This window comes from Dermacentor variabilis, chromosome 1, assembly GCF_050947875.1.
Source record: "Dermacentor variabilis isolate Ectoservices chromosome 1, ASM5094787v1, whole genome shotgun sequence".
Lineage (NCBI taxonomy): Eukaryota > Metazoa > Arthropoda > Arachnida > Ixodida > Ixodidae > Dermacentor > Dermacentor variabilis.
Window position 1 is genome coordinate 288104310 of NC_134568.1, and position 25667 is coordinate 288129976.

The 25667-nt window shown below is 45.9% G+C and overlaps 1 protein-coding gene across 2 annotated transcripts in view; it reads right to left on the reverse strand.

Annotated features, from left to right (window-relative positions):
* Positions 1-16426: 16426 nt before the first annotated feature.
* LOC142566812 (NEDD8 ultimate buster 1-like) overlaps positions 16427-25667 on the reverse strand; it is a 74445-nt gene continuing 65204 nt past the window's right edge. For both annotated transcript variants that reach the window (XM_075677705.1, XM_075677697.1), the window contains exon 10: positions 16427-17943. In XM_075677705.1, the coding sequence (XP_075533820.1) occupies positions 17801-17943 (143 nt within the window). In that variant the 3' untranslated portion in view covers positions 16427-17800. The remainder of the gene's footprint in view (positions 17944-25667) is intronic.

Below are 25667 nucleotides of genomic sequence, written 5' to 3' on the forward strand. Positions count from 1 at the left end.
CATGCGTTGTACTTTGTTTTCCCTTCATTGCTTATTCTGGTTGTGCATGAACTGTTGTTTTTGACGCTGTTTGACACTGTTCTTGATATTATTTTTGTATGCACTGGATTCTGACGCCTCCTTATTACACAGTGCCCTACGGGCCTGTAAGGTATTTCAAACAAACAAACAAATAAATAAATATGAGCTTTCTCGCAACCTCTGTGTTCGCAAAGCTTTTGTGAGCACGTCTACGCTGCGGGTACATCAAAATGTCATTAGGATACCTTTCAGAAACACACTAATGCTGACGTTATACCCAAGAACAGCACTGCGTGATGAACTGGCCTCTAGGTGAACCTAAACTAAGAGTATTCATTTTTAGAGAAACCTTCGCTCGGCTGTACTCGTTTCCTTTCTCCGTCGTGCACAGGCTGACGTACAGTGCCTAGAAAAACGGGAGTTACGTGAAATTCCCGCCAGACTGCGTTCTTCACGCCTCTTTGCCCGCCTGCGTAGATCCAGCGGCCTTCGCTCTCTCTTCAGTCTCTAGGGCTTGGCTGCGAAGCCGCAGGCGCAACAATGCCACCCCTGGCCCGCGCACACAAGCAGTAGCACTAGCAGCCGAGCACTGGGGCGCGATCTGGCGGAAAGCAGTGGCGAACAGCAGTGCACGTGTGTGCGTGAAGGGGGATGGGTAAGCGAGGGGGCACTTGCGGGGAGCGCAATAAATGAAGAAAACGGGCTTGGCAAATCCTCCCCCTCTTTTCCAGCCGAACGCGAGGAGAAGCCGGCGAGGAGAGCGAGGCGCCGCCGGCGGGGAAGGGACAAAAGAGGAAGCGCGAATCTAGGTCAAGTTCAGGAGAGGGTAGCGCGGCACGCGCAACACACATAATGCGACGCGACTGACAACATTGGCGCTCGCCGCCGCCAGCGAAGGGGGAAGGAAAGAAGCGATCCCGCAGGGCTGCCGCCATGTTCCACGAGGCGAAACCGAAACAGACCAGGAAGAGTTCCGCTTCCACCGGCTTTCTTTTCGTGTTGCCCCCGCACTCCTTTCCGCAACGAGAGAAAGAGTAGGCTGGAGGTGCCGAGAACTCGCTCGCTTGGCGTCCCCCCACACGAGTTCTCTTCCCTTTTATCGCCTTTGTACAGAACGCGTGCGAGAAACGGTGACGTATACTCTCCGAGCAGTCGACATCTGCACACCGTATCCGCTAATAATTACGACATGATTACGCGGAGTGCGCCGCGCACGCAAGCGCGATTAGCCGTTTTCTCGCTCCTGTATTTCACAGTATTACAGCTGCTATATTTACTGCCACTCACGCTACCGCACAGGAAGCCCTGCGTTGTCGACAGGTGGCCGCGTGGCGATGTATTAAACGTCTCTAACGCTGCTGACACGACACAATTCTATTCAATGGAATCGCGTAGATGTGAATGAACAAAACCCAACGGAGTCGAGCATCAGTAGCCTCGAAATACTCAGAACGAACGCAAGATAACTGTCACATATTGGTGGAACCAGTCGAGTCTTTCTTTTATTTCCAGATATTTTTTTTTTCATAAGCTGCTCTGCAGCCTGACACGCGGCAATAGAACCGGAGACCATGAGTGGCTGCTTAAAAACCAGTAGATGCAGCAAATGGCTAGTCAGTCTAATGTCAACGAAAGTGCATCAAATGTAATGCGTCTGCACGGAGTCCATTGAAATGCACTTAACTCTGAAAACAAGGTAAAATGACGTGCTTCCAGGTGGGTACAGAGCCCCACGCTTTATTCGCACCGTGAATATGCGCCGACATAATTCGTTTTTAGTTTAAAGACCCGACTAGAGAGAAGAGTGATGGACCTTGAGGCTTACGTTGCGATCACACGTTTGACCTGGCTTTGACTATGAGAGAGACAAATAAAATAGAGGCACTACCATACACCATAAGCGCAGCTCTTCTCAATATGACGTCCAGCGCACCTCTTTACAGACCGCCACTAAGTCGACTGGACCCTGGAACATATTCTGGAACTAAAATTCATACCCTGGCCACATCCGTCGCTAGCGCAGAAAGCTATTCTTGAGCTATTGCAGTTTTTGATGAACGCCGGCCTCAGACACCGATGGTACTTCTGCTCTGCACTCTATGTGCACGCAGTACTTACTGTCTCCTCCACTTTTGCTATCTTCATTGTCCCCTTTTCCTTATCCTCAGGGTAGGGTAGCAAACCGCACACTCGTCTGGCCCATCTCCCTACCTTCCCACTCCTTGCTTTCTATCTCTTTCTCTCTTGGGTTCGGCAAACGTCGCTTTAGGGACTGCTCATAACAGCCAGGCATAATATCCCACGTATACGCATCTCATAACGGCGCCCAGAGAGGTTAGCTTCAGAGCCTAAATGTTCACAGCCTTTTTTTTTTTTATGCCTAAAGATATGTGGTAAAGTAGCAGTAGTGGGAAAGTGTCGCTATTCGGTAGTTTCTTACGCCAATCCACTAAATTTAGAGCTGAATTCCTTCAACAGCGCACCACAGTGTCGCCCGACTGACTTTCAAAGCTGACGGCAACTACCGCTGGGGGTGTGGATACACTTTAAATGAGCACGTGCAACGGCTTCGGGCCATCGAATAGGAGGCCGAACCGCACGACTGTAGGTCGCGAAACAAGCCTCGCACTTAGCAACAGCCGAACACCGAGCTGCTCCGGTTCCAATAGAAGGGCCCGCGACGTCGCCATAGATCACGCGCGCATTCTTTTTTTTTTTTTTTTTTTCTTGGGTGATTCGCTCTCTCCTCAGCGTGTCGCTCAAGGTTTTGGCAGCGCCGAGTTACTACGGCGACCTTGAAGGTCTCGGCGATTCAGCCGCAGGAGACTGCTAGTTAAGGGGAGGAGAGCCAATGGCAAGGGCGCGATGGGCGAAGGGAAAGCCAGAAGAACGAAAGCGCCGAGCAAGACGATACACCTCGTGGCCTTCGAGGCTTCCAAGTTATGTCGCAAGGGTCGTCGAGAGGAAGGGGGAAGTTTTGTCGACCGCCCAACTTAGCGGGCCGCATTATGCTGCGCCTCGACGCTGCATAACGGTAACTGGTGAACAAATAGGCGCGGACGACGTAGCGGGCGGGTGCAGACCGAGAAAGCAGGAACCAAGGGCACTATGTAGGCGCCTGTTGGGGAAAAAAGAAAAAAAAAAAAAAGAACTTTGCCGCGATGACAAAAAAGACGACTCGACGACTTGCAGCCAAAGCGCGCATCTAGAAGGTCACTTTTGCGAAAGAGATAACGTCGCCTCATGCATAGCGAGGAGCGCATGGAAAGCGCGGATTGAACTCGGCAAGACGCAACGCTCGAGATTCCGTCATGCCTACTATATTAGTTCACCACGCATCGGCAGAGGTCACCCTTCTGGCATTTCCGCTGCAGTCACGACACCCGTAAAGCACAAGACGATCCCCCGCGAGCGCAAAGCAACGAAGGGCCCACATGTGGCCGACATACCATGGGTGAGAAAATAGTGCTGCAGTTGACGTAACATGCGAAGCGCTCGCGCTGCGTGGGCCGCCACATGTCCGAAATAAGTGTTCCGGACTCACTCGTGTCGCTCGCTGCGCACGAGGCGTTTGTCTGGGCGGATTACAGCATGAAATACAAGATGCGAAAATCGTTTTCTTTTATTTTTTTTTCGTATTCAATTGTGTCTGCACCGCATGCGCACGCATGATGACAGGCTGTCAAAGCGACCCGTAACTACGCAAATGCCACCGCAGAACGGTACAGCTTCTTTTTGGTTCGCGAATTTGTGTGAGAAAGTTTCCGTAGCAGATACAGGGTTGCCGCGAGCTTCAATACCATCTCGCTGAGAACTGTATCTCCAAGTACGACTACTTCCGAGGCAGCTCCAAGGCCAGCATCAAAGGCGTAGAAGGGCGCCGCCCTCTCCTTCCTCATAGGAAATAAACAAGGCGCTCGCGTGACGCACGCCGGCCGCCAGCCAGGCCCGTGGCGGCGGCGGCGGCGCGCGACACCTTCGCCCGCTTCCCGGCGATCGAAGCGCCCGAGGGAAGCGCGCGCACTGCGCGCCATTGGCGCTCACAATTAACTGGCTCACCGAACAGTCCTCGTCACCGTGGGAGAACCCTCCCCTCGAGAGAACTAACTCGGCGGCATTGAATTCCGGAGAGTAGCCGCTGCTTCCGCGGACGTGACCATGACACAGTTTCGCTCCCGTCGCCGGTCCCGCGCGAGCTCTGGTCGATGGCGTGACGTCGCGCGCTGAGCGGCTGGGTCCCATCGGACCGCGACCTTTCCCTCTTCATCGGACGCCGTTGCCTTCCACCACTTGTTGCTTGGTCACGGGGCCGTTGGGGTCGAGAGCAGCCTTGCAGCCAAGCGAGCAACAACACCAGCAGACGGCGATTAAACACTGCTGCGCCGGATTGCCCCGAAAATAACAAGCGCGCTCGTACGCAGATGGCGTGTAACGGAGGTTTGTCGAACTCGTTTCCACCAACACTTCAGTACGCACGGGCGCAACGCTGACGCTCCCGAAATGAATGCCTTCCTTATACGCAATGATAAGCACGGCGTGCGTACCTGTTATATCAGATTCTGGCACGTAAATGGAAGTGATGTAGGTTCAACATCTAATTGCACGAAATGAAACAACCATATAGCTTCAGAAAGTATTCAAAACTTAGCAATCGCTGCTCTATAGTAGCTGACCACTACATTGTTGCATGACTGATGAGAGCATGAGCAAAATTCTAATAATAAATTCGGGACGACGACGATCTATTTCAGTTCCCCAAGTAAAATAATTTTCGTTCCTTACTAGCACTCTTCTTACTCTAAATGGAAATACAGATAAGGCACAGTGGCATCTGTGCGCCGTCGTTATATTGTTGTCTATGTAATGAAGTCAACACTTTGGATAAGGCAGTCAGGAAGCATTAGAACGACGGCTATATTTTAGTTTGAACTGTGCACTGCCGGGAACCAAAAATGTACGAGCCACACTAACAAGACAGTTGGATGAAATTGTCGGCGCGTTTTAAGAAGTCGCCTTGCTTCGCCATCAACCCCATTGAGAACCAGTGTTCGAAGAATTAACCGTCGAACATCTTAGAATCTGATAACCACGTGTTGCCACATCTTCACTTGCCTGTGCGCAATTTTACATACATGACAACGGCAGAGTTTACCACGACCATCGTGCGATTAAACTAAAGTACTGTGTCCGGGAGAAGTCAAGGTCTAGACTAATATTATAACAGTTTTGTTTAAACTCACGTTATTTCATAACCGAGGATATTCTTCAATTTTGTTGTCCTATATTTCCTTGCTGCTGAATGTCATGCCGTCGCTACCGTCCGTGTTTGTCATTTATATAGTGGCGAATAAAAAAGGAAGAGAAGCCATGGCTGCATGATAACAGTTTTTTTTTTTTTCATGTTGAAGCCTCTTTTCCGCAGATGTTACAACAGCAACCGTAGTGAGCGCACAGAGTTAATTACCGGGCCTCCGACGGAAGGCTTCCACGCGGCTTTCCTTGCGTAATGCATTGTGAAGTAACGCCACGGCATCAATCAACAGTGGTGCGTAGAACCATTCTAATGAAATTGCCTGCGAGAAACAGGGCGGCAAGTAATTTCTTCCTTCCTTTTTTTTTTTTTTTTCAACACGAAGCAAATAGAATGGAAAGTATACAAGTATATAATACCGTATCTGGCATACGCGGGGCGCCTGAAGCTGAACCCCTCCGAGCCCGGCGAACCGGGACCTGCGTGACGCATCAGCGCGCAACTTGACCAAATTTGACGTCACGCTGCACGTGACATCTGACGTCACCGGCGCAGCCTGCGGCAACTGGCTTTCGACAGCGGAGAGCTGTCCTGCTGCGTCGGGCAAAGAGAGCAGCGGCTCTGGCAACCTTCCGACTGAGGGAAAGGGGGCCGCTTAATAAAACAACGAAAACGCGAGCTGGCATAAGGAGGGCCGCAATGGGCGCAGCGGCGAGGGCGAAGCGCCTGTCAAGGTGTCGAACCGGAGGCACCTGCGACACACAACCGAGGAAGCGAAACAAACCCGAAAGTTGGCGCCTTGGAAAGGGGCGACAAAAGGGTTAGATGTCGCACCGGCCGCGCTCTTGTTTGTGTTGACGTCTGCCTGTTCGTCTTTGTGCGACACATGAATGTGCCTTGCCCGACAGTCGGTGCAACGCAAGGTGCTCCTTCGGCTCGTATGTCCGGTACACGAGATTTTCTTTCGATTGGTCTGGTCCTGTCGTTCTCCTCGAAGCCATACGGTGACGTTCATTTCGGGCTATAATAACCGAGGTCCCTACGACGCCTAAATACCAATGGTTAGTAAGAAAGATATTGTCAAGAACAGAAATTGCGTCGTGGGAGTCCAATCCTCCTATATCCGCTGCACGCTGAAATATCAATATACGCAGTAGAAAATTGCGCATTTTGCATCATTTAACTGAACAGATCAATATTTTTGAAACGCAAAAGCCAGCAACGATTTTCTAGAACTTTACTTGATAGACAGGGGAAGCCAGCCTTGCTTCGCAGCAGCAAGTGTGCGCTGGAGCCAAAGGCCTGACGCTACGCAGTTGCCGCCAACTGCGCACTATGCGTCGCTGCGTGAAACGATGCTGCCTAGATAAGGGTGACTGCTACGCTGTGGGACTCTGAGACTTAACGCGGTGGTGATCTAACTTCCTTTACCTCGTACGCCTCACAAGGTGAAATTAATAGCTAGGGTGGTCTACTGGCAGTACACTTCGCAATAGCCCTACGAAAACATTGACCTGAAACGAAGCCGAGAAAGAAGAAAGAAAGAATCGAGCAAATAATGCTTGCATCTTCGGAGTGACCGCTTCAGCGCTCGTTTTCTTCGATAAAGTGAGCTATATCGGAATAAGCCAAACAGGCGCGCGACCACGGATAACTGTGATCAATGAGGCGTCATGCCACGAGGACAACAGGGTGAGCCAGGTTATCGAGCCTGCCGGGTAGCACGCGTCGAGGCACCTGATGAGCCGGGAGCGCGCGCGGACACTGCGCTGCGGCCCGGAACCCAGCGGTTCGAACAACAGGGAAGTGGGCGTCTGCTTCCGCGCTGAGCGCCGCCTGGGGACAGCGCGCGGCGCTCAGGGCCGCGGCTGACGTGACCCGAAAGCGTCCTTGCGACGGCAGGCTATTTTCAATGCCAAGGCCGACGCGACCTTCCCCCATGCCCTCCGCAGAAACGCGCGCGCGCCAAATGCCGCGCCAGACGACGCCAAGGCCACCGGGGGTCGACGACGTCGCTCTCCACCTGAGTGCGCAGCCGTGTGCCCCGGGACCGCGGTTCGCACCACGTTGACCCCGGTCGCAGAGCACCCTTCTGTGACGCTGTTTTGCGGCGGACGCCATTCGCTCTCGCGTGCAGAGTCGTTCGCAAGCTTACGGCCGAATTAAGACAATTCTCCGAACGAACGTCACCAGAAAACTCGGTTTGCTAATTATGACATGAATAAAAAACACAGAGCACAGGCCACGGTTGCCGAGTGCTCATTAGACGACTGCGTGTTAGTATTACCACCTAGTGCCCTTGCAGAAGCCATGCGACAAAATCACCACGCCAAGTGCTCTGCTGCGCATGGTTCAGTTTGCTGCTAAAGCGGAATCACGTTTTCCTTATTTCTCTCCCTCTCTTTTTTTTTTTCTTGAAAGAGAGAGATATCTTCAGCAACGCCTTTTATATCTCGTTTCGAGAAGAACTGTGCTATTAGCCAGGCAACGTATTGCGAAAGACAGTGAGTTCCCGTATGTAGCGCCCGTACACTGGGTTTGCCGCTCTATTTAGTGCCAAAGCAGTCGCCTAGTGTATCAGCACGAGCGCTACGCATCTACGCCGAGTGAAAAAGTATGTGACGTCTCCGCAATATAGCCACGTATTATTGCTCGACGGAGAAATGAATGTCGTCAAACACCGTTTAGAGGTACAAAATGCTGACTTTTGATCGACAGGAAATATATATACCCGAGCGCTTGGCTACTGTCATTTTAGCGAGAATGATATACACTGCGTTTCTCCGGTTTTTGTTGTTCTTTATTCCCCATAGATTCTTCTATTTTTCGTCATTTACCGGACGATATAGCAAAAAAGAGGTGAGGCGTGCAGACAGGACACAAGAGTACAGAAGTGGACAACACGAATGCCACTGCTCTACTCTTGTGTCCTGTCTGCACGCCTCACCTCTTTTTTGCATAATGAATCCTTACTAACTAGCTCAGCTTTCTGTCGTTCTAAGCGATATAGTAAGTTTGCCAATTTTTACATTTGAATAGTTTGCTTTGTTTGTCATACCTGTTCTACTGGACCTTTTCCATTTGTTATACTTGAGTTTCAAATGTTATACTTTTTTTTCATCGCGATTGCCTTACTTATGAATCACTTATACGTCTTTTCTGGCTGTAGGCGCTTCTTGTTTCCAGGCTCTTCTGAGGCTAGTGCAGCACGTAATATATATATATATATATATATATGTATATATATAAAGAAAGGGCCACTACCCCTTGAAAACCTTGTACATAATAACGTACTACCACCGCGCGCGCACACACATGTGAGAGAGAGAGAAAATAGGGCAAGCAAGAAAAACTTCTACAACTGCAAAAACGGCGGCTAAATGACAGCTGTAACTGATGACGTCACAAATGTCAGCAGCGGAGACACACATTCATTTAGCACGAACTAACGGCGCACAAACCCCATGCACACTCTATGCAACACGCATCCGATACGCACACCTCCTCCTCCAGGAAGTTATACATCACGCTGCAGGAAAGCCTTTTCTCGCAGCGGCACTCTGTTCCGCGGAGAGAAAGCAACGCCGCGCACTGCTTCCGACCTTGATATGCGCTTTCGCCCAGGCGACTGGGCTCGCTAGGTGATAGCACCCTGCTTGTACTACGAGATAAACGCACGCAAACGCGGCAGTGTGGGACAAGTGCCAATATCTTTTTTAGCTGCCTGCGCAAAGATGAATGCGCGTCAGATGCCGCGCCCAGGCAAAGTTCAGCGATAGACTGCATTTGCGACGCTCGCACGTTCGTGCGTGGTGCTGTGACACCCACGAAGATTCGAAAACGAACATATAGCTTGTTTTGTTTTTAACCGATGCCCCCCCGCCCCTCCTTACACTAAGGAGAAGCACGTGTTCGCTATAGGCTGCAAAACGCGGTGCAGACCCCGACTAGTTACTCTAGCGCCAAGCCAAACGACCCGAATACCTTCTTCGATGGGAGCAGAACGTGAACAGTTCCTTGCACGTAGCTGAATATAAAATAAAATTGCACGCATCCTGTATGTCTCTTTGCATATAGCGTTTAATTTAAGCGTTTGTTGAAATAAACGTTTTGCAAGGAAACACATGTTGCGTTCAACTTGACGCTTTGCTTAACGTTGATTCCAAAAAGTGCATTGAATTTGCCGTCTCTCTCTCTCTCTCTCTCCTTGATTTTTATCTTTTACGTGCCGATGAAATTTACGAAGGAACACAAGAGTAAGAAAATATTGCAATAACGCAGCTGAAGTTCGTATACATAACTGGGAACAATGTAACCACGTCGTTTGGCATGTTTTCATATCTTTGCACAAACGCCTGCGTATTCTCTTCAGAAAATTTTACCACCCTGAGCCAGAATAGAGCCTCTCCATTCATGGCATGTGGACTACTGCTCGTTCAAACACCGTTTTGTGTAGAGGAAATGATGAAAGCCTCACGAGGCAACTATGTCTTGTAGGGCATGTTATCAAACATTTCCCCATTTAAACGCTTTATCAAGCCTCCCTCCCTCTGTAGGGTCACACATGGGATGGACGCCTTCGTTACGGTCATCCACTCACCATGTGGAAACTTTCAGCTTCGATTTCTCACTGAGCAGTGATTCGTGCCATGCCCCCTATGTTTATTAGAACACATTAGAGAGTTTTAGTTTAGGGGACGCAAGGCGTTGGGGCCCTTAGCGCTTGGGTGCGTTTGCGTTTGCGTACGCAAGCAGAAACATGTTACAGGTTAGCGGCCCCAAACGCAAGCCGCAATGAGGTCGCATGCGCTCGCAGCGCCATCAACGTCTGATCTTTGCTGCGTTATCATTTTTTTAAAGCATGAAATCAAGCATATGAAGTAAAGCACATAAAACTATTCTTATTAAAAGCAGTTAGTAGAGAGGTTTAGAGTGTCCGGTAGTCGGGTAAACGCAGGCTGGGGCGTTGGGGCGGAGCCATGGACGGGAGCGGTCTGCATGGTGCAGCCACCTGGTGGCGCAAAGCTCAAATAGACAAAAACAGCTAATATTGCAGTAACCAAGTGTATTTTACTTTGCTGCGGGTATAAATTTTTGGCAGCAACACAATTACGCCAGTGCCGAAAATTTAGACCAGCAGCGAAGTAGAATAGACTTGGTTACAGCAATATTAGCTGCTTTTGTCCGTTTCAACTTTGCTCCGCCAGCTGGATGCACCATGCAGGCCGCTCCCATTAATGGCTCCGCCCCAGTGCCCCAACTGCGTTTATCCGAATACCGGACACGCTAAACCTCTATAAAAACGACGTCTGTCGACACTTGCTTTTATTAGATTATTATTGCTTTTATTAGATTTATTAGGTTATCTACCCGCTAGCTACTCGTAAGTTCTCCGACACCGCGAGAGTCACGTAGGTAACGTGACCACTTAGGGGCAGCGATGTTTTCGGTCGGCCAAACAACCCAAGGACGCAAGTAGACGTAGCGGTCTGGGCATGCGCAGTACCGTCGCCCCTAGTTCTCGCATACGCAAGCCGCTTGCGTCCCCTAAACTAAAACTCTATTATAACGTGTGCTTAGGCAGAAGTTTTTTTTTTCGTTAATCTCTAGGCGAAATTCGATCACAGACTCGACCTTACACCTTTGCCTCAAAGATTATCGTATGTATGCACACTGTTTGCGAAACACAAGTAGAACGAAGATGACATGCCTTGTGTATTTGTTTGGAGTTATACGGTGTCACCAAGGTCAAATGGACTATCCTTGTAGTAGTAGACGTTGTTGGGCGAGTCGGTGCGAGTTGGACGTACATGTTAGCTTCAGTGCAAAGTAGACGAATACGAACACGACGAAAAAAGAATGCGCTAGCTCTGTTATCGTGCATAAGGCGCGTACATAGCTGCCGTGCTTTTCTCAGCCTTGTTCGGCGTTTCACGCTTCCTCTTCCTTTTATCCTCAAGACTTCGGTCATTTATGCCTTGGCTTCCCGCGCGGCGATGATGTGCTTGCCCTGCGGGCTACAGCGTACTTTGCCTGCGGGTGCTCCATGCGAGCCCATCTCTATATCTTGAGGTGTTGGCTTAGCATGGGTCATCCTTTTAAGTGCCATACGATTTCTTCACATGATCTCAGCGCTGTTGAATCTGGCTATCTGGCCTGTGTGCGATGCCAGCGCCCCCAAACAATGAAATTGTGTGCATACGCTTCGTACTTTATTATTTATCGCCCCCTATCTATCATGTACAGCGAAAATAAAATAAAATAAATAAATAAAAACTATGATATATAAACACCTGCGGTTTGTGGCAACACGTAAAGCAATTCAAAAAGCTTTTGTTGATTTTTCTCTAAACGGTTCCTCTTGTTCTGTGCTGGATCAATATAAAAAATGAGAACTCCTCAAGAAAGCGCAATTTACGGCGTGGTATGCGTTAACAAAGTCGCCCATTGCTGTCCAACGAAATTTTCGACACGAATTTCTACGGAAAGCACCAGACTTTTTAAGTTCAATAAAATGATGCCACAAACTGCAGGTGTCACTGTATCATAGCTTTTCTTTTTGTTTCATCTTGAAATTAGGGAGATTTTATGTGGACACCCTCCCTGATTTCAATTTCGACCACCAGGGGATCTTTAACGTGCCCCCAATGCACGGGACACGGGTAGGGTGGCTAGCACGGGCGTTTTTGCATTTTACCCGCCGTGGTTGCTCAGTGGCTATGGTGTTGGGCTGCTGAGCACGAGGTCGCGGGATCGAAACCCGGCCACGGCGGCCGCATTTCGATGGGGGCGAAAACACCCGTGTACTTAGATTTAGGTGCACGTTAAAGATCTTCAGGTGGTCGAAATTTCTGGAGTCCTCCACTACGGCGTGCATCATAATCAGAAAGTTGTTTTGGCACGTTAAACCCCCCTCCTTTTTTTTTGCATTTTGCCTCGTCGAAATGCGGCCGACACGGCCGGCATTTGATCCCAAGACCTCGTGCTTAGCAGCGCAACACCGTAGCTGCAAAGCCACCGCCGCAGGGAAAAACGCACTTCAGACAGCGTGGCTCAGCTAGGGCAGCCATTTAAGATAAGCATGCCTAGTGGGCGCGTGCAATCGGTTATTACGTAGGGGTAATGCTATGTTTATTTCGCACATCGTCCCTGGCCCGAGCGGCACTCCGCCCGCGTTATCACCGGGATCGGCCGGTCGTGAACAATGGACTGTAAGGAACAGGATCGAGCAAAATGAATACTTACGTTTACCGGCGAAAAATGTAATAATAATAATAATAATAATAATAATAATAATAATAATAATAATAATAATAATAATAATAATAATAATAAAGGGGCGAGGACGGGGGGCTTTTTTGTTTGCTAATGTATTAAGATCAGTTCTTTTCTGAATAAAAATGCACCTACGTGGCATCATTCTCAGTTGAATGATTTCGTGACAAAAATGAAGCATGTAATTGCTAAGCCCGAGTACGCGGGACCGAATCTCGCCGCGGCGGCCGCATTTCGATGGCGGTGAAATGCAACTTCCCCGTACTATGGTGGCCCTTCTAGCCACCATACCCGTACCGTGCATTGGGTGAAAGAGCCCCTGGTGGTCTAAATTATCCGGAGTACCCCCCAGCTATAAGGGGTGCCTCATGACCATATCTTCGTTTTGGCCCGTGAAACCCAAGAATTTGATATTTCCTTTTTTATTTAGTTCTTCATCGTGTTTATGTTTAGTGCGTGTGTGCGTGACGTCACGTGAGTTGAACACTATACCGTCATTGAATGTGAAACTCGCCATTGGCGAGCATGCTTGAATGTCTGAGTGGAGTACGCTTAACGTCTAATAGGCGATAAATAAATAAATAAATAAATAATATAAATAAATAAATAAATCCACGGGCTCATGACTCACGAGTACAGCGAGTTTATGATGTGTTCGCGATAGGCTACCGATTATTTTCTATAGGCGAGCGAAGCGAAGCTCGAGGTCCGATCTATTCAACTATGTTGACAGCGTTCCTTTCATGAACAACCGAGGCTTGGTATGAAAATCTGCTCTTTTATTGTGTGTTACAAAGTGCTGCGTAGTGCAATGGAAATCCAAAAGGATTGCTTGGAAGGTCATCGCTTGCATATATGTATGCAAATGGGCGCACTTTATAATCGGCAGCTGTTGGCCAACGGTGCCTCAAAGTTTTACGTACACTCGCACGTAATCTGCACGTGTGTGGCTTGTCTTTTTAAATCAACAGTTTTCAGAGCTCAAACATCTTTGAGAACTTCTCCCTTGACAAACACAAGACTGGACACTTGACTGGATGACCTCATTGCCCTTTCCTCTCTTTGCTTTCCCTTCTCTCTAGGCAATGTGTTCAGCAATGTTGTTTGAATTGTGCCCCTAAACAACTTACAAAGTGGCCGCGGGATGCTGCTCTTACATTTAACAAAGCCACCTTTAAACAGGTTTCCTTTTTCTGTTTCTTTCTTAAAGCATGTTTTAGCACACAGCGATATGCGACGCATGAACAATCCACGCGTAGCGTTGAAAGCACCGTATCAAGAGCCTACTCTTGATACGGAGCCTTTAAGGCTATGTGGGAATTGTTCATGTGTGACTCCGTATTCTGACCAAGGCTGGTCCACCAGTCGAAAACGTTAAGTAAACACGTCTTACTTCCAAAAAGTTCGTCTTCTCCCCCCTCCCTCCCCCCATATATATATAGCCCCTAAGAAATGCACAGTGATTAACCGAATTGATTTAGGTCGGGTTGCCACCTGGTTTGGTTTGGCCGGTGTTTTACCGGCATGACCTATGTTTTTTTTTTTTTTTTGAGTGCTGGTTTAACCCCAACACCGGTACGCTGCTGGCTTTCCGGTTCTCCCTAAATCGGCATCGCAAGCGTTCTGTCAGGCGCTCATACATAGCAGACAACTGAATTATCACAAATGAATTCAGGGACCGAAGGGATACCACACGGCATGAGCTTGGCAAGTTGGGCGGGTCGGTAAAGTTTCATAACGACGGATAAACAGGTCACGGTGCTCTCTATTCAAATCTGGCGTTGCGTTGCCGGCAGTGCGGCTGCAAGCCTGTGCTAGTGGCACACGTCATTTTTCTTTCGCCACAAGGACCAGTTATCGAGAGATAAATGAAGCTTCTTCTATTCAGAGGCAGGGCGCCAGATGCGTGAGCCAACCTTCCATGCACCTATTAGACAATGAGATAGCGTACCTAAACACTAGATAATAAATGTTTTGGGGGAGGCTGGCTGTTCTTGTTATCACACCATCGTTGCTATTAATGGACCATAACATGTTCGCTTGCGCTGTACAACGCCATGGTTTAGAGCATTCTTTTTTTTTTTCGGTTTGCATGTGTGAAATCGCTGTGATAAGACGTGCATATAATTAATATGCTTCTGAATAAACTTTTGTTCAAGGTGAGCGCCTGCTATGTCAATTTCTTGGGCTGTTTATCCATCATTACAAGGCACGTGTTTATCGTGCTTTTATGCCTTTGTAACTCGTGTAGCCCTCTGAAAGAACTATTACGCAATACAAGTGCGCATGCAGTGTTACTGTTTGCTTAAACCCTTCCTTCATGATAAACCTTCAGCAGATAGTCGGCATTCGTGTCGCAAGGTCTCTCTTTCGTCCCCTGTGAAAATTTTGCTCCGAAAAATTCAACATGAACCCAAACCAACTCGCTCAGTTTACCCTACTTCCAAGCCTAATCATGTATTGTCTGTAGGCTATTAACCCCACGAAGACCGATCACCACTTCACATCGAAGAAAAAGCGTGCTCAAATTTATTTCTGGCCATTGTTATGAACAGCGCAACAACTCCCTCCAGCATATCAAAAACTCTAGTACGGTATCGCTTAAATCACGAGCTTTTAGGCATCAAATTCAGCGTATCAAAAATGATCCGCTGTGCTTTGTGGAGTTAACATACCTCACAGAAAAGTTATTTGCAGCAGCAGGAAGCTTTTAAAAGTATACCAAGTTTTATTCATGCAGTCTTTATACACGGCGCATCGACAATTTTTGTGTTCGTTTCGTCTGTATTTTTGCGTACAGTACGTTAAACAACAGCTTCTCCTCTATACCACTTTTTTTTACTCTCGGCAAAGGTGGCAGCCACAGCCATGGCCCGATGCTTTTTTTTCAGCCATTCTACTAAAAAATACACGAGCTCCTGCAAAACATGAAACGCATTACTGCGTCGCTTGCTGTGCTGCTTCCACAGACACCGCATTCTGTCTTGCTATTGAAGTGCTATCAAATAAACTGCTACAAAATAGACACAAATTTGACAAGTACTGCCTTCAACTGTGCGACAAAAAGCACAGAACACTGATGGCAAAACGCTGCTGACTGTTTCCCAACTTTCAAGCTCAAGGATAACACTTGAATCAGTCGCCAAGAACCAGCAAGACGACACAGAAATAGCCCAACTGCGCAGTAGAACTTGCGAAGTCCATTCTCTAAAGGAAATTTCAACGGCATCCTCCAAAGGTAACAGAACTCCCTCCAATAGAAGACTCTTCCTACTGCAAAATATTTCAAAGCCCCTTACATCACATGCACAGCCACAACTATTAAACTTTTGATTGCCTGTATCCAGATAAGCTAGCTTCCATCTCTTGCCAGTTTTTCAGTGACTGTTTGCCCATGAAAAACAGGAGCAAGCTACACTAGTACTCAAATGTTTATAAAGATGTTTTGAGGGCAAATGTGCCAGTTGGTAATGCTGTACTTTGGACTTCTAACTTGGAAAAAGTTATAAGCGCAACTGATTACTTTCTTCAGTAATTATTCTACTACTACTGTCTGAAAGAGTACATATTTTGTACTCTGCTTAGTTACTTATTTACAAGATACTTAGTAACTCATTTACTGTATCCAGGAGAGGTTTCACATGTGCACTTTGGTTCTGTAGTATTACCCATATAGCCACAGAAAGTTGTCTGCAAGTACAGAAGGAAAGTTTATCAGTCTCAAGATTACTCTTGTGCTGAATGTTTAGTGGCAGTAGTTAACATTGACTGCATTTTGGTTTTGCCATACATGTTTGGCTACTTTGGACCACAACTTTGCTGGGCTACATTTGACATTCGACAATGTGGCAACACAATGACGACAACAAGAATATGAACATCTGTGACTAAGACTTTATATGCAAAAATGCACAACGAACAGATTTAACAATGGAAAAAAAATTTGATGATGTTAGTGAAATGAATTCCTTATATGAAATCTGAAATGCTTTCAAGTGAAGTGGTACAATGGCAATGACAATTTTTTTCTAAGGTTGTGTATCACACTGGGCAATCCTGTGACGAACACTATCGGTGGTAAACAGTGTGAAAAGACAAAGGTAGGCACACACACAGAGCACAGACATTAACTAAAACCTTACACGTCAAGATTTTTTTATAATGTGCAATCACATAACATTTGATTGACGAGATAGAGGCCCGTTTATTACAAAAAGCAGGCACACAGGACATTTTTGTGCATAAGGAAACCTGTGATGCTACTGCCACTACCCATCATTAAACCCAACGCAATGCCCAAACAATAACAAGCAGTAGTAGTTTCACGATAAAATGCTGGGTATGGTCTTGTGAAATGAACAAGAGTATCACAGAAAAAAGTGAAGCCGGATAAACTGAGTGAAGTTAAAATAAATAACAAAAGGCACTAAATGGGAAACATCAATGCAAGCATAGTCAACAAAGCCCTAGGCATGACTATGGAGAAATGAAATTCAACTTAAAGTGCAACATCACAAACAAATTAGATCTGGCTAATGCCGTTGTCTTTTGACATTATTTAAATTTGAGCATGCTGCAAACCTGCCTAAACAAATATTAATTGGTCAACATTGCTTGCCAACATGTTGATGGTGCTGTCACATCAAAGCAACAATTTGATTGCTGTCGCAGAACAGACAAGATGTTAAACTGTGCTGGCCAACCTGGAGCCCAGTGCGATAGTGCACCACACTTGCATTACGAAATCGACATGACGCAACAACCTGCGATGTGCAAAATGGGCAGGCAGTGCAAAAACCTGGACTTGAAAGCTATGGCACTATCAAAATTGGCAGTTAACAGCACACCACTTCTGCAAATGCATCAAACGGCAACCTGCTTCATCAGTCACGCTCTAACGACGAGGTTACACAATTTGCAAACAATGCAATGCAGATATCACACTTTCAAAAACAGCACTGAACACGGCATGCACGACTATAAAAAAATACACTTCAAACTGCTGTCCCTGCATACTTGTTACACTGCATGGAAAGGCGAGGCAGTTTTCAGAGCTATGGTAGTAGCTATAAAAATGGGTTTTAATGTATTGCCTCACCACAGGTACGTATAGGGCTTAATCTGGACGTATACTCCCTTCATGCATTCACAAACCCAATTTGACTGCAGCAGCAGGAAAATATATTTATGTACAATCTGGATGCACAACTCCAAGCATTGACAATACAGTTCTGGCTGCAGCATAAGGAAGCATCAGTAGCCCAAGCTTGCAAGCTTTGCCTCATACTCCTTGAGATAGGAAAGCTCTTCGTCAAGGGAAACATCAAGGAAATCCTCTTCGTTGACAGCGATATCATGCGCGAGCCTTTCCATGGCTTCCCGCTGCTTTCCATCATCTTGAAAAAGGAAAATAAGAATGCCACACAAGTTACTTCGATACACACACACTTAAGAATGCTTATGCAAATTGTACCGAGTTGCTAGAAACAATATAGTAACCAACATATTAGAAAAATAGTAACCTACACATGCATACAAGCAAACATGCACACTATACCCGCTAGGATACAAGATATTTAGTATGGCTGAATTTGTACATATTTGCTGGACATGCATTGTAGTTTTACTGCTGTTGGACAAAAGCAACTGAAATCACTGTGGAACTACCTATGCTGCATGCGAGCCACATTATACAATATGCAATGTTCAAATCAATAACTTCGGTTTACTAGTAGCTGTAACTGTTTATTGAATAGCACACATTGCAATTGTAAGGCTGAATTTGCTCAGACCATGTGATGGCTAAGCTGTCAGTCTTCTTCAAATTAAGTTCTTTGAGAAGTTGCCACACTAAATTCTGTTTTCAATGTAACTGCTTAGCAAGAGACCATTTGGATACACTGTTGCCAATTTACTGCTACTGCCAACTTTCATGCCCGGCACCACCTGTGCACATGCAGCTGGCACCTGGTAGGGGGCAATGGTTGCATTACAGCAGTGATGCCACGCCCACACTGATCTAAGAAAGACCTCACCAACACTGGCTAGTCGCTTCCAAGAACTGCAATGAGCTGTGGAGCAGTTTTACAACTTGTTAGATGGTGTCATTGCCCTCTTTCCCTTTCAGTTAACTATGCGACCACATTTACTGTGATCAGAGGCTACGACAGCAGATGGGTCAGAGTTTAGCCGTATGTGACATCTTTCTTTGGTATACCTTTAATGAATTAAGCTGCTTCTGGCTGTAGCAAATGCAAACATTCTGTAAGGCGCAATCTTCCAGCAGTTACAATTCCAGAGCTCATGAACACAAATGACCTTTCCGCACCTACATCAACCACTTCAGGAAAGGTTTCAGGATACAAAAATTTAGCAAAGTTCTAACACACAGAAGACTAAGAGCATGCAACCTGCATGAAAAGAATTCTAATGATTGTGTGCACTTGCATAGTACAATCAGCACAAATTGAAATGCGAATAGAAAAGCAGTGATCAGAACCACCTGTTATGCACAACTGCATGAACCTATAACATACAATCAATCTGTAGCCAATTTCGAAGCATGGTGTAGTTCGAGACGTACATTCTAGAGCCAAAAATTAAACCATTAAAAATGTAGGTGAACATGAAAATGCAGCAATACACTAAATTTCAACCTGTTCTGTTCGCATGCGAATTTATGCTGACACAGTCAATCCCGGATATACTGAACTCGTGGACCACCAGATTAATATATCTACATTTCGAAACATAAAATATGCATATCTGAAGTTTATCTCAAAACTCAGCATGGCTCACAGTTTCCAGTGATGGTGAAAAGTGGAACTTTATGGATTCGTTTTTTCAAGGCAATGTCAAATGTACAAAAGTTGCGACTTGCAATCATGCTGTGTGGAGTGGTTCGATATACTGATAGCAACGTTAACCCTAAAAGCTAGCATCATCCAGTCACGAGAAAGCGGTGTGTACCAAGTGCTTATTGCAAATTTTTCATCAGGATAAGGAAGATGAGGCGCACAAGCAAACCAGCCTGTATCGATATGCACCATGAGGGCACTTGCGTGAATTGCACATGTGCCTGGCCGCATGTCTGTTACAATACGCCATTGAAATGGCCAATTGTCATATGTTGGCAATAAGTCAACCAGGCAGACGCTGTTAGATTTGAAAGTGGCTTTCAGCTTGCAGAACATCAGAGTCCATTCCCACTGGCATGTAAACCTGTGAGCATGACAAACACGTTCAGCATGGACTGTGGGCCCAGGAATCGCAGAGTGACTGTTCTTTCACGCTGCTTTGTGGTGGCCTTTCCAAAAAGTGCAAATTTGATGTCCAGTGGTTTTTAAAATTGAAACAACAATGTAAAAATCCATCCAAGCAGGGGTTGGGGTTGGATTTGCTTTGCCCACTCGCAGAACCCTAAAATGCTGTTCGCAGAAACCCCTGGTCTCTGAAGATGACAAACCTGATAGTGCAGACATCTCCAGTTGGGCATCCCATGCTCGGAGCCACTCGGTGAAACGATTGTGTCATCCCAACTTTTTGTGGAATGTGCATTGGACCAAGATGCCTTTTGTGTTCTTGAAAGCAGTACGACAATCTGTTCTTGCCAATATTGAATGGGCAGTGTGCGCGAATCATCCATATTTATAGCAACCAATACTGAGAAATGCACCTTGATCATTTTACATCCATGGCATGTATTGCCCTACAGAGTCAATGTCTTCTTTAATAGCATCTGCCAAAACAGTGGCATGGAATATTTCAGACTGTGCAAAAGTGCCATCGTGGCCCTGCTAGGAGAACCGCACTTGCATAGGATGCGGTGCAGCCTTCGATACTATATTGAATGTGGCGGTGAAGGGAATTCAATATAGCGTGGTACGTACAGCACTATACTTATGGATGGAATTTCCAAGGGGATGTCAATATAGGTAATAATTTAGCATGCCCGGGTTTGACTTATGTGGGATAAACTGTAGTACATGTCCAGACTGCATGCTTAAGCCATGTATTTTAGGTTTTCTACATTTTCCTTTATTTCAAAAAATTTAGTAGCCAGGAATACTGTGTGAGAGAAGTACAATAGCATATTCCAAGCAGTTAATGCTGTGAAATGGAGCAGAAAGCCACAATAAAATGGTTGATTGCTTAAAGCCTTGCAAAAAACAGTGCTGTAAATTTGTGTCCAATAGTATTAAGTTTTAAACATGTGCTGGATTTACAAACCCCAGGGGCCACCAGCCTTGGCTTACTTTTATAAATGTTCAGCCTATTCGAAGTTGGTTAAGAGGGCTGCAATGCAGTCATGCTTCATTGGTTGCCTCAGCTAGTCTTGAAAACCTCAAATTTGGTGACTAACTGAAGCAGAATATCACAAACACCTCTTGTCAGTTGTAAAAAGCCTTCAAGACATCACAGCAAGCTTCTAGTAATGAACCATATGAAGCTAACAATGAAGCCAAGCATAGGGAAAATTATTAGGAGTGTGCAAATATGGGACTGAATTGAATAGTGCAAGTAAATAGAATATCGAATAGCTTTTGAATAATGAACAGTAGTTATCACAATGAATATAAAACAATGTTCAAATCCTTGTATTCTTAAGGTTAGCATGTTTCTGTCATTACATACTACCTACCTTCGAATAGTAAGCTGTTGGGCTAGCTGGTGTGACAATATACCTTGCAAAGGGGAAGCACGGAAGTGTTAATAATAATAATAATAATAATATTTGGGGTTTTACGTGCCAAAACCACTTTCTGATTATGAGGCACGCCGTAGTGGAGGACTCCGAAAATTTTGACCACCTGGGGTTCTTTAACGTGCACCTAAATCTAAGCACACGGGTGTTTTCGCATTTCGCCCCCATCGAAATGCGGCCGCCGTGGCCGGGATTCGATCCCGCGACCTCGTGCTCAGCAGCCCAACACCATAGCCACTGAGCCACCACGGCGGGTGCGGAAGTGTTGCAGAAAAAGGAGACGAAGACAGGAAAGAGAGTCTTTCCTGTGCAAGTCCTTTTTCCATGACCCCTCTGCGCTCTCCTTCACAAAATTTCAGGGTATGTTATGAAGCGCCGTTTACTGAAAGCACAAGGGGAGCATTAGGAGCAAACAAGTAATTCCTTTGCACGTACAGCACTCGGAGAGTGCGAATGATCGCTGTATCTGCAGCCTGTAAAATATGGCTACCCAAGTTCTCATGTATTTGTCTACACTATGCTCGCAAGGGTGAAAATTTACCATACTTTTGCCCCATTTTGATGTTTAATTGGGTGCAGTTCGAAAAGTATCCAAGAAATATTTGCATTTACAAATAGGGATTATTCGATTCATTATTATTCAGAAGTTTCTCATACTCACACATCCCTAGAAATTATTTGTTGCTTTAATTGAAGTGCAGAAATAATAAGCTAAAGGGAAATGAAAGTGAACGAAAATTAACTTGCCACCTGCAGGAGCCAGAACCGAAACCTCCACATTGATTACACATGTGTTGCTCTACCAATTGAGTTACAGTGGCGGCTGTTCCCATGCCCACATTTGTCGGTATTCATGTACAGTAAAACCTCATAAACAAATTGAAGGTGGAGCCAGAATTTTCAATTTGAAGTGCAGAAATGTAAAAATAAACTGCCACCAATGTAGCTCTATGGGTAGAGCAACATATGCATAATGCGGAGGGTGAGAGTTCGGCTCCTGCTGGCAGCAAGTAGAAGTCTTTGTCAATCGATTTCCGAATAGTTTAAGATTTATACATTTAAATTAAAACAAGCAATTTCCCATATGCTTTCTTTGGCTTCATATGGTTGTTACTAACAAAAATCTGGCTCCTTGGTTTCCCTTGTTTATATGTATTAACAAACCAGTCCGTTCAGTTTAACAAAAGGCAAACATTTCTCTTATCCTCTACATACATAAACTCTCACACAATTAAAGAAGAATTATAACTGGAAATGCCAAGCTGGAAGCAATGTTTTCTATGCCTAACTGTTTGAGTACTCTACGAAGGATTTACTTCAGGGTTGGCTCATCTGCACAAAGTGCTGAAGATGATTCCTTCCCATCGTACCATAATAAAATAGACACTTTTCACAGCAGACTAATAATCCAGCGAGAATAGCAAGTTATATCTAAGGTCAGTTCTATCCAGAACTAGGGTGGCTGTAGGTTGTAAAATGGAGGAACACTGCATATACCACTGTCTAAACCAAAGGTGACCACGAGATTGAATGAAAATGCCAGAATTAAAATAAATAGGTAACCGAGTCCATGTGGTAATATAAAACGAGGCACAGTGCCTTGCTGTCCACCATTTTCTGGATGGTGGTCGCCAACAAATGCCAGCTTCCTCGTGCTAGAGCAGTTTAATGACTAGCACAATGGCAGGGAGCTGCACAGCCAGCTTCCTGCCATGCTGGCTGGATATCCAGAGTATCACTGCCACCGGTAACTAAACATCGCTGACAGTTTGTTTTTACACAAAAGAGTGGTCGGTAGAATAAACAGATGTTGTAATTTTTATCTCTCACAACAAGCGATGACCACTGCCAAACCTGTAGCATGAAAGAGAGCTGTGGTAGGAGGCAAATTCAACTTGGAGCCTGTGCCTGGCCACTACTGCACTGCATGCTAGACTGCTTCACCGCATTAAGCGCTTTGCAGCCTGGACGCCATCAATAGCAGCCTCTCCTTTGAGCAAAATATGTGATGAGAAATAAAGTGCTCAAAAACTACCGCCGAAAATCGCAAAATGCATCGTTTTGAGAAGCACCATGCATATGCTAAAGCTCCGAGGTAAAGCTGGTTACGCCTAGCGGCACCTTGGCATTTGCTAAGCCCTGCAAGGTGGCAGTGAGCTGCTTGCGTGGTTGGCCCAAAAACTAGTCAGCAGGGTGTTCCATAGCATGCAGTTGCAGGAAGTATGTCGCTAGTGTGTTCGTTCCTCAAGAAAACATGCATTTTCGCACATCCCACAAGTAGCTGAAAATAGCTGTGTGCAGCGCACTGCTGCACACACGCGTCTAGGCAAAATGCACACACACCATTTAGACAAAATTTGCTGAAAAATGTGTTTGCTGTAGTAGATAGTCCATTATTTGGGGTGAGGAATTGTGGAGTTACCCATCTGTCGAAAGTGCCTCCCTTGTGTAATGAGGGATAACGTGGCGCGCTCCTCATGGGTTTGGCTTATGGCGCTCAGTAAAAACACTACGTGGCAGCCCTTCTGGAGATTTCTGTAAGTACTCTCAAAACGAGGTAAGTTTTTTTTACTGTCAAAATAATCTTGGGCAAACTGAAAGCGCAGAATAGTTTACAGGCGCTATAGAGACTTCGACGGCTACAGCGCCTGATGTGCGATCGCGAAGATTCAATCTTTTTCTAAATTCTTGGATATTTAAATATTATTTTTCAAGTTGTGTCACACTGTATGTTTATCGGTCTTTTCAGTGTGAGACATCCCGCTGCTTCTTTTTTTTTTTTTTTGTAAACCAGTACATTAATTCGTAACACAAACATGACCATGTGCCATGCCTTCTTTTTTTAATATGCTTCTTACAGCTTCCTTTCCATTCCTGTGAACTAGCCAGAATCTAGCATCAACAAGTTCATAGACCAAATAAAGTGACACGACACTAGCCAGGCAGCGGGCACAGGCAAGAGTCTCGGTGCGCATTTTCTGCTACTCGCTGAGCATTCGCAGTCCTGACACTGTACTATCAGAAATCTTCCTGGCGTCTGTGCTTGCTGCATACCGAGCAGTAGCCTAACATGTTGCACGCCTCCAAATGCAGCAGCCACTACCTATTATAGTGCTTTCAAATGCTGTCAGATAGCCAAGGCAGGAAAACCTCACCACTTAATCAGAACCACACCACAAGTAAAACTTTAAACTTTCGTTGTCAGTTCACTGCAGTGCTTCCGAAGCAGCTGACGCAGCCGCTGTGTCCACGTGATCCCTCATGCCACGTCACTCCGACGGTGGCGCCAGCTTTTCCAGTAGTGGAGCTCACCACCAATAGCAGGGTGCATTAAAAGCAGAATTTGTTGCATGAATAATATAATAGGCATACCAAACTAAATAAGAAGGATGGTCTGCGGTATCCAAAAGCATGTATGCGGATCCACTGTAACAGGCATGGAACAGTATATGTGGGGCAGACCGGTCACTATGTAACAAAAGGCTGAGGGAGCATAAATGACAAATGTGAACAGAATTGCATCAGGCCACCTTGCTGCTCACTACGAAAGCTGCAGGTGAATGCCACTGTTAGAAGGAGGCAGAGAAGAAAAGCAGACAAGATACATAATGTGTAAAATCATTGACACAGAAGAGACTGCCAGGCTGCAAAGCACATGGGAACTTGCTTTCAGAGCATGAATACTATACAGTTAGTTGCTGTTCTCACACTTGCTGCAAGCTGCTTTACGTTTATGAACCATCTTTTTCTCGCTCTCTATTCCTTTGCTTAAAGCAAAGGAATAAAGAATTGAATCGAGAACAGAGAACCTTGCCCTTACAAGGTGTTTCATGAAATTTGAACACAACTTTTTAGAAATAGTGCTACACCTTAGACAAACGAGACCGATGGTATAGTAGTCATCCTGAGTTACTACATTTTGAAATGTGATCAGTCACCAAATAAGTTACGTTTATGCATGATTTAAAGGATTTCTTTGAAGGTACAACTCATATTTGAGAAGTCGTACACTGTGTTCAAAAACACCCCATGGAGTTGCTTTTATGGTGTTATCTTTTATGTGGTTCTTTTGTGCAAGCTCTGAAGAAAGCCAGTAAAATTTGAGAACATGATGTCACTCCACTTTTGTGCGTCTGGATGGCAGTGCTCTCAATTCTGTTTCAGAAGAATGAAGCTACCTTCTAAGGTAATTTGGGCTATGGTACACCAGCAACAAGTTGTACAGCCTTATCACATACTGTGGCAACAAGTGTTCAGATGTTTTCATGCCGGGGACATCCAAACAATTGCTACTTCCAGCTTGTCTGCAAATGTGTTTTCCGCAGCTTTGTCAAACTTGAATACTTGACGCTGATGAGCAATGCAAGTAAACAGCAGTTAGAAATTCCACTTCTTTTACGACTCAGAATTGTGCTT